Consider the following 9,870-nt stretch of genomic DNA (forward strand, 5'->3'; position numbering starts at 1 on the left):
GCTCAATGCCAGCCAACGGAAGCCAGTGGAGACGCTTTCATAACGCTAACCCGAGGTCACTCTGCTTGCCACCGTCACCCCGAAGGTTCGCCCAGATCAACTTGAGACGAGTCTCAATCGGAGCACGCTTTGAGATGGGGGCGCTTGGATCGAAGTCGACGGTGTCAAAGAGACACGCCTGGAGAGGGTAGAGCTGTCGAAGTTGCTGGTACGGGTGATCAGGATGCGAATAGTCGAAATACGCTTGGAGACCCTCCAACGTCGTACGGACGGTTACCTCACCAGCTGGTTCGGGAAGGGTCATGCTCAAGCGTCGCTCGAAACACTTCTTGGCACCTGCGTCGGCAAACGCCATGTCCAAGTACGGAAGAACCCACAGTGACAAGGTGGACGAAGCCGGCACCGAAGGGCGAGCACCAGGCAACACTCGGTGAGGCAATGGCTCAACCGACGGTGCGCTACCACGACGCGGCACTGAAGTGTAGGTGGCCGTGATTTTGTGCCCAGGTCCAGCATCGAGAGTCCAAGAGAACGGACGAAGAGACACCGGAACAGGAGATCGGCGAAGTGACCAGCGACGAAGGATTTGGCCGAGGAGGAGTCGGAGGCCGAGCAGGTCCATGACCGCTCCAGTTGCCGTCGGAATCTTCGACATCTTCGTCATCGACTGTACTTGAATGCTCGGTAGGTGGCGGAACATGACCGCCATCACTTGGACCATTAGGAGAGTTATCCACCGAAAGCTCATCGTCATCCACGATTCCTCCACGATCGTCATCAACATTTCCATCATCATCAATCTCCATCGAAAAGTCGCGGGCAAGGCACGGCAGCTGGTGGAACAGTCAGAGCCGGCTTTGAAGACACGGAGGCTTGTGGAGCAGCTTCAACAGGGGCAGGCTCTGCTGTGGAAATTACTCCCGAGACTTCAACCGTCGTGGAAGCCGCAGCAGACGATGAAGCAGCCTTGCTTGGTGGGACAGTGTTGTCCGACTCTTAACCTTCGTCACTTAAGCCGAACATGAGTCGCATTTCCTCAGCTTCACGCAAGGCCTCTTCGGCGGCACGTGTATCTGCTGGAGAAGGGGAGATCGTCGAAGCTGGCGGCTTGGCCACGTCGAGAGGACCCTGAGGCGAAGGCGGAGGGGCGTCAGGAAGACCGGGAACATCATCGTGATCCCCAGGGTCCACGTCTTTACCCGAAAACTCCGTGAAAGTTTCATGAACCGACGGGACCCCAATTGGATCAACATCCACCATGTCCACGCCACTCTGATCGCCGCTATGGTCAAAAACGGCGAGAGTTGAGGAAGACCCTGGTGTAGGAGGTGGCGACCATGAGCTAGGTGGAGACGGTACAGACTTAGACCGAGTCTTCATATGACGTCGAGGCGACTTGGCGGGAGAGCGAGGACGAGTCTTCTGGCGCTTCTTTTGGGCCGCTTGTCTCCATGCCTTCGGACCAAACAGCGACCGACGTGCCGACTTGGGAGCTGAGGGAGTTGAAGTGTCGGCAGGAGGCGCATCGCCGAGACCGGCAGCTGCCATCGAAGTACTGGCCTTATCCGTCGGGATGGGAGCCTTGTCTTCGTCAGAATCATCCAGCTCGTCGTCTGACTCCTTGCCACCTGGTCGAAGGCGCTTGTGGGACTTCCCATGGGCCACTTGATGAGCAGCCTTAGCCAAAGCTGCAGGAAGAGCTTGTGGATCGTCCGAGATGCGGCAGCGGACTGTATGTGCTGCAAAGCGACCAGTGTCTCTTGGTCCAAGTCCAGGGCGTCCAGGTCCAGCCCACCCGCAGTCAGACCTATCACGAAGGATTGTGAACGAACGTTAGTTGCTGAACACACGGTGGAACGAGCAACATTAGGAACGTACCGTCAACAGCCAGACGCAGTACCTCGGGATCCATCCCGGCCAGACTCACGTGTGCACGGAGGGTGCGATTCACTTGGAGGAGGCGAGTGCTACCATCTTGCTGGTTCTCGAGGGCCTTGAGGGTGTCGTTGTCAGCCTACTTGCCCTGGGCAAGCTTGACCAAAAGGAGGTGAACCTTCCAAGTCTGCTCGGTGCTCGCACCAATCGAAGACTTGTACACCTCGCGCTCACGGGCCAGCTTTTTGTTCAATGTGGCGATAAATGCGTCCCGAGATTGAACCTCGCAGTGCAGACGATTCAAGTCTTCTGAATGTCACTCCATGGTGGCCTGAACACTTGCAAGCATGGCGTCGTTCTTGGCGTTCGACTCGCGGAGCATCTTGACGTTCTTGTGAAGGGCTTCAATTTCAGCGTTGACAGCTTTGAGGAACGCCTCCACGTTCTCTCGAGTCACGATTTTGGGTGCCACCGAACGTACGGCGGCAGCAGCCTCGGTCTGAGCAAACCGCAGCTGACGATCCAAGCTGGCAACTCGGTCGGGTAATGCCGACAGCGTCAGGAAGAGGCTGTACAGCAGCGAGGACATCATCGAAGCCAACGGCAGTCTCAAGGCTACGTTGAGCGTGGACATCGCCGTGGAGAGGAGACGCAGCGCTGAGCTGCACTTGGTGACGAGCCATCGCAGTCAAGTACGGAATTATCGAGGTCATCATGTGATCGACCGATGCCTCCGTACTTTCAGCCAGCATGGCGCGCAACGAATCCTCGGTGAGTGGTGGTGGACCACCAGCATGCGCAGGAGAACCAGCAGGAGCCATCTCAGTGGATTCAGCGACGACAGGAAGTGCCGCAGGGGGTGAAGAGTCCGGGGCAGGAAGCGCCGGAGGTCCGGCTGAGGACGCTGCTGTCGGGGGAAGTGTAGCAGGCTGAGCGGCGTTCGAAGCCTCGGTGTCGCCCTCCTGAGAGACAAGACGAGTAATGCATGGTGATGAGCAAGGCGCTGATGATTCAAGAAGAAGATGAGCTGACGTACCTCCAGCTGTTCACGTTCGCGACGTCGGTGAGGATTGAGACGCTGAAGCGCGCTGGTCACGGTTCGATTTAAACATTTAGTGACTGGGTAGTGAATTAGAGAATGAAGAAATGTCACAGCGGGTACCAGTACCGTGGCTTCCATTGCGACAGGGGAAGTTGTGGTGTAGTGATTTCTCCATAATGTAATGACTTACGTGTTCTCCATAGTTGCGGATAATCACCCGCCGACAAGACGTGACACCGCCCAAGCTGTTCAAGCGACGAACCCTCGGTCACGTGATGCACCGTGACTCCAAGGTGCAAGAGACTCGACAGCGTCGGTACCGAACTCTCAATACAGTCCATATGTCACTGAATCCAGGCTGTCTTTATTATTACCGTATTCCTTATGTGATTGGTGACGCTCGGTCATTAGCGACAAATCCAGCTGCCAATCAAATTAATATAAATATCGTGTCGTCGCGCTTTATGTGCTTGGCAACCAATATAAATTTGAACATATTATATATTTTTTTCTATGCAGGTATCTTTTATGCTGGCAGAAAGGCTGGACCACCTCAAGGATCACCTAAAATTTGACTGTCGCCAATCACATAAGGAATACGGTAATAATGGACTGGCCGGATTCGCATTTAGCGGCCAATAACTGACCATCTACGCACGAACCCTCGGTGGCGATTGGGATGAGTGCGCGGAAGACTCCGCTACTTTTGAAGACACAGTCACCGTCTGGGAAAGCGCAAGAGCTATTGAAGAGGCGCATGCGTCGGTGTAAACGACGCTTGGCGTTTCAGAAGATCCATAACGTATCATTATTCACTTCATATGTGTATACTTGATTAGGACTTCTTATTAGGAATAGACCCGAAAGGGTAAACATAAATACAGAACCGAATTTCCACTCAAGCACACAGAGCGACGTCTGACTTCAAGGTAAGCGTCTTATCAAGCTTGTTTTAGTGTCTTTTACCTGCCAGAGAATTCGAAGCTCTGTAGCGAGGGATCATCCGGTAGGCCAAGATAATGTGTGTGTATTGGCCGATTACTATCGGGAGGTTTACGTTGTGGTTTATTGTTGCCTATTTGCACGACTGGGCGTGCGTGCATTGCATCTCTTTGATTCTTCCAACCGTAAAAAGCTTACGGTACCCTTCCGCTGTTGGGACCATGAGGATTCATAACACCTCCTACCTTTGCTCGTGCTAGTAGCGTGTTCCTTTTTTTTACTGGCTGGCCTATATAAGTAGTTTACAAGGTCCAGTTTGTCCCGAACGATCGTTTACTATCCTAGTATACGTATTGTTGTGGGAACGTCCTAACTACAGTTGTAGCTAGCGTTCACGTGGGATTCCCAACACCACACTCACTTCGTCATAGTTAAGAAGCTCTAGTCTCTTGTGGAACTCGACTAGAGATGCATTCTGCGCTGCACTGTACGTGTCGTTCGACACGTCCGCCTCGCGGTCCAGTGCCGCCATGATTACATCCGACACAGTCTCCTGCGCCTTGTCAACCTTGCCTCGAGCTACCAGCACATTGCGCCGCAGCCCAACGTCAAAAGCGACCACGACTCCGTTCTTGGCAGCTATCACACTTTGATCATAACGGTAGGTCAACCTAAAACCCTTTTCATTCAACTTTCCATACGAGATCAAATTGTGAACGCCGTCCGCCGCGTAGTACACATCGCTCAACTTGATTATCTTCTCAGCACCACACGCCGACACACGGAGTGTCAGAGTGACCTTCTTAGTTACGTTTAGCACCGCTGGGTTGCAGACATACGTCGTCTACCGACTCAACGTCGTCAAGCCAAGACGCGTTGCTTAACAGGTGCCTGCTCGACCTACTGTCGAGTATCCACTCGTGCTTGTCTTCAATCAGCTTGTCCCGCAAGGCAAGCGTCAAATCTGGGTGGGCGAGCTCTTCAGCCTGCTGCAGGAAATCTTCTCTTGTGCTGTCGACCTTGGCCATCAGTACAATGCGCAGGTCGACGGATGCGTAATGTACTGTGTTATTCAGTACCATATAGTCCGCACTCCCTCCACGCGCCCCAGAAACGGCTACCAGATACATGTAATGTTTTGGCCACGTGAGCCCGGCGTCATTGGGCGCCATGAGAAGCTTCATTTCTGGAGCCAGAGTGACATTTGTTTTAAATGCTCCCAGCATCTTCTCCATCGCATACTGTAGCGTAGGTAATTGTCCCCACCAGGCCTCGGCCCGCTTGTGGTAATACCTCTCCGCTGTACCCTTCAAGTAATGCCCAAGTAGATCCACTTTACTATCCTCGGGCCACGTGAAGCCACACGCCGACTGGGCGATGTTGACCTGTCGTTCAAGACGACGACCCCACTCCAGGAAGCCAGACCTCATCCCTACGTACAATTCCTTACCGGCGAAGGAAGTTGCTTCTGCCGTGCGTCCGGATTGCGGGTCGCAGGCACTTGTAAATTCCAGGAAACCTCCCGGCTCCCTATCTGAGCGTGTACTTCCTGCTGTGGCTGCGCAGCCGCCGTCTGCTGGCCCTGCTGCGCTGCCTCAGCATACAGGCGCTGCAGATGCGACACCGGCATGCCGTATTTAGGCTGCTGCTGTGCAAAGTACTAGGGCGGTGCCGCTGGTCTTCTCGGCGACGCCGTCTGTGACGTCTCTGGCGAACCTGCCAAACAGTCGATGTGTATCTGAGCTCCACATCCGAGCCCTGTAGCAAACAGGCTCGACTTCATGGATGGAGTTGAGGGCACACTGGCGCCATTCGCGCTGTCTCCGTTGCCCCCAATGTTCTCCTCTAGCTTCGACTGTGACTCCTCGAGTTTCTTCAGCCTCCCTGATATTCCTTGCATGATGTCGAGTAGTTCGGATGCGTTGCCCCCTTCGTGACCCTGGTGTTACTGCTGTTGCTCCTTTCGCGAGCGACAGCAGTGCTCTCGTCTTCGGCGTCGTCAGCCATGCCGACCCTTTTGCCGTTCGCAACGAGTGCTGGCGTCGTCGGTGACTTTATTCATTGGACTCATAACCGGTTGTAAATCTATCAGCGACCAGACTTGTTTCCACTTAAAGTGCACGAGGCTATATACAAAAAAGAGAGAGAGTGGCATTAGATTTTGCCTTCGTCCCACGACTCCGTAATCACCTCTCCGTTCTCTTCGTGCTCTGGCAACCAACCAGCAACCTCGACCACTGTACCGATCTCCGGATCCGTCGCAGCTGCCGACGCCCTCGCACTTGGCTAAGGATCAGCCAATCACACCCAGCCTTATCGACTTAGGTCTGGTTGCCTGGAGAGCAGCCATCGAGGCCTCCAAACTCCCGCGGAAGTGTCTTCGGTTCATGAACCGGTTACACGGGTAACATTTTTAGCAAGTTGTGCAACACATTTTTATGAAGTTGCTCACCATGTAATCGTACTTAATCACAATAAAACGGTCATTTCGATTATTCCAGGCAATTCCGTCTTCGTCCGCCGTGATGCTGTCGCCCACGACGCACTCCGAGGAGCTTCTGCAGCCGAGCACAAGCATCGACATGAAGTACGTGGTGTCTTCTGACCCACTAGGCAGTCGCCACAAAAAGAAAGTCAATCGTGCAGGTGCCGACGTGTTCCGCTCCTGCTCCGCCTTCCCAGAATATTTTGCTCGTGTGCTGGATTACCGTCAGATGGACTTAGACGCCACCTTCTATCAAATGGTCACGCTCTGTGTACAGCCTGCCAAAGTTTACAAGAGCGCATACTACCGTAAACAGACCAAGAACCGCTGGGCGAGAGACGACCCTGCGTTCGCAGTCATCCAGTTCGCCTTCCTACTCGTAGCCACACTGGCATGGGCTATTGCCTTCCGTGTTGATAGCGCGGCTAAGTATGCGTCGTTGCTGTTTCATGCAGTGGTGGTTGAATGGCTTGGCTTTGGGCTCGTCATCTCCACGCTCTGCTGGTGGACCGCTAACCACCATCTCCGTCAGAGGAACAGGTGCGTGCAGCAGACCTGCATACCTTTTAGGGCTCAACTCATGTATTACTGCTGCTTTATATAACAGTCACGGTGTGGGAGATGCGTTGTACGTGGAGCAGCGAGTGGAGTGGCAATTCGCCTTTGACATCCACTGCAACTCGTTCTTCATCCTGTTCCTCTTCCTCTACGTGCTGCAGGTATCTATCTATCTTTCTTTCTACCTATCTCGTCGGAAGTTAGGAGTGTTGTGATGATACCTTTTTGGGGCTTGTGTTCTCATTTTTACTGTATTGGGTTGTTGCCGTAGTTTTTACTGACACCGCTGCTCGCGTCGAACTCTTTTGTGGTGTTGCTGGTTGGGAATCTACTGTACTCGCTGGGCTGGGGATTCTACACGTACATCACTTTTCTCGGTTATATGGGTACGGTAGACTTTTATTATTTTAGTGCCAAACTGCTTGGATACTTACCTGGTGCTGTATAATGTTGTTGATCATTAGCGCTTCCTTTCCTGCACCGGACGGAGCAATTACTGCTGCCGCTTATCGTAATCCTTGCGCTCTTCATATCCACGTTGGTGCTGCAGGCGGTCTTCGGTGCACAGATCAACTTTGCGCACATTTCGACACACTATTATTATGCACCTTAGCTGCTGGGCAACTTTAGCGCAGCGTACTGGAGTGATTTTCAGTGCCATGCGTGAGCAATAGATGTTTCATGATCTCCTGCTCGAAATATTGCGCGTTTTTTTTTAAGGTGACAACCAGGGGGGAAAAGAAGACGTACATAGTGTACTACATATTACTGTGCTTGTTAGTAATAATAAGGAGCTCATGCTGTCCTACTAGAAGAGCATCGAGGCGACCACGGCCACCATAGTAAGCGACAGAGCTCCATTCACACTGACGGCAGCCGAGTCCTCTGAGGACGATCCAGAAACGCTGCCGGCAACCGACAGTGAGCCGGCCGAGGCAGCAGCGTCAATTGACGAGTTGGTCACTAACCAGTTCTTGAGGAAGTCGCCAAGGAGTTCATCGCCCGGAGTACGGGTTGCGTTGCGGTAGTAGTCGTTCACCGTGAGGTACACGTGCTGGGACCTGTTGACGTAGAACGTCGAGACGTCGTCGCTGATGTTCTTGTACACGTCGATGATAGCTGTCAGGTTCTGTATTAAACAACAACAAAAAACGAGTAAAGTTAGTGAACTAGTTTACAAGAAGGGGGGGGGGGCACATATGCCCCAACGTACCGAGTAAAAGTCCTCGCCACTGATGAGATCTGTGAACGGGTAGCCAAGAATTCCTTCGTCCACCAGCTCATAAAAGTACCGTTGAGTCTGATCGTACATGCTGTTGAGGAAAAGCCACTGAGCAGCAGGGACGTTTTCAATCATGTAGGACATCATCTCGGTCACAGTCAGATCGTTGTCATCACATCGGTCCCAGAGCTCGGACGTCACCTTGAGGTCCAGATCACACGACCCGTAGTACGAAATGAGTTTGCCAGCCGTGTAGTCGCTGGGCAACACACCCGCGTAGCTGTCACTGAGCACCGAGTACCGAATATTTTTCTCCTTTACTTGCCACGTCTCAGCTACGAGAGCGCTAAGAGCCTGAGCACCAAGAGCCCCAGCACTGTAGCCACTGATAATAATCTCCTCGGGGTTCGGATAGTTCTCCACCGCCCAGTCGAGCACTGCCTTAGTATTGTTGAAGCCAACCTGGTGTAGAGTCATGTTGTGGCCCAAGCACTCTGGCATGTTGAGCAGCGCGTACAGAGGGTTATCCTCAATGTGGTCGATGCGGCTTCCGATGTGCAGGTCACCGGTGCAGTACGGCAGGTGTACGATGTTGTAGTCGTTAAAGAGGTTTTCGTCGTTGGAACGGTTGAGGACGCCCGTGCTCAGTGGCCTGGCGTTGGCTGTAAAAGTCTCGAACATGCACTGCAGACCGAAGGCACAGGTGGAGTCGTCGATGCAGGCACCGCCTCCCTGGAAATACAACATAAGTTTGGTCTTGCGCTGATCCGGAGCTGGGAAGACCTGGAAGAAGTACGTCGAGTTGGTGGTGTAGTCCACGCTGGCATTGTAGAAGTCGTCGAAGGCGCAGCGAGTGGTGCCGCCTGGGTAAATGACGGTACTGATGTCAAGTGATGAGGTGGTGAGGTCGTCTACGGCGCATGAGTTCGAATCGCTTATGACGCAAATCTCGTCACCATCGCGGATTTGCGCTCGGGTAAGGGACGCCAGTAGCGCTAGCGAAGTGAGTGCGAGCTTCCACATGATGAAGGTCTGAAAGTTATAATGTAGTGCACGGCAGCGGGAAGACTCGAGAATGATGAATCCACGGAGCGGCGAGTCCACTGTTCCCGTCAAAGTAGGACTCCTACAGAAGGAGCCGGGTTGATGCCCTTAGCGCACCGTCTTCCTCACAGCAAATCTCATGTCCCCTTGCGGTCGGGACTGCTGGTTCGCTCGCGTTGGAGTTTTCGGGGTGGCCGCAGCATCGAGTCTCGATGCTGCATACCCACCAAAAACTGGCCCCCAGGGGGATGGCTCACGAAAGTGACTTTTAGGGAACCTTTCAGTTGGTGCAGATTTGAGAGAAGACAGCCTCGTGTGTTCATGCGCTATCCATAAAAAATTGGACGGGTACCCAATATAGCACAGAATTTGCGGCCCACTAAGGAAGCTGTACTCTAGACTTAAAAGAAGATCGTACAGAAATAGACAAAAAATTTTTCCCCTTCCCTGCCATAATTGATAGAATCTGCCGCAACTTTTATGTGCGTACGCAAGGGTATGCAATGAGTAAAAACTATTCTCCAAACCTCATTCGAAGCCCTGGGCCCATACACTAGCGCCCTATTAAATTCGAGACAGGTCTATAACCTTAATGGATGCCTCCGTTGGATAGATGATCTCCCAATCGTTTACCAACTAGGGGGGCGACGACCATCTCTTCTTGTGCTGTTTGTATAAACAACAACCCCAAGCCTTAAAAAC

General features: G+C 52.9%; 2 protein-coding genes across 2 annotated transcripts; one reads left to right on the plus strand and one right to left on the minus strand.

Moving 5' to 3' along the window:
* Positions 1–6,366: 6,366 nt before the first annotated feature.
* PITG_14269 (uncharacterized protein) lies at positions 6,367–7,515 on the plus strand (the record flags this gene model as incomplete). The annotated part of the gene is made up of 4 exons (XM_002899305.1): positions 6,367–6,884; positions 6,952–7,063; positions 7,174–7,288; positions 7,367–7,515. The coding sequence occupies 4 exons, from the start codon at positions 6,385–6,387 to the stop codon at positions 7,513–7,515; spliced, it is 876 nt and encodes a 291-aa protein (XP_002899351.1).
* Positions 7,516–7,710: 195 nt separating this feature from the next.
* On the minus strand, positions 7,711–9,147 carry PITG_14270 (GPI-anchored leucine-rich lipoprotein; the record flags this gene model as incomplete). Its single annotated transcript, XM_002899306.1, has 3 exons — positions 7,711–7,768; positions 7,823–8,031; positions 8,116–9,147. 3 exons carry the CDS (start codon positions 9,145–9,147, stop codon positions 7,711–7,713), a joined length of 1,299 nt encoding a protein of 432 aa, XP_002899352.1.
* Between the last annotated feature and the right edge of the window lie 723 nt (positions 9,148–9,870).

The sequence above is a fragment of the Phytophthora infestans genome, genomic scaffold (assembly GCF_000142945.1).
Source record: "Phytophthora infestans T30-4 supercont1.32 genomic scaffold, whole genome shotgun sequence".
Taxonomy (NCBI): domain Eukaryota; phylum Oomycota; class Peronosporomycetes; order Peronosporales; family Peronosporaceae; genus Phytophthora; species Phytophthora infestans.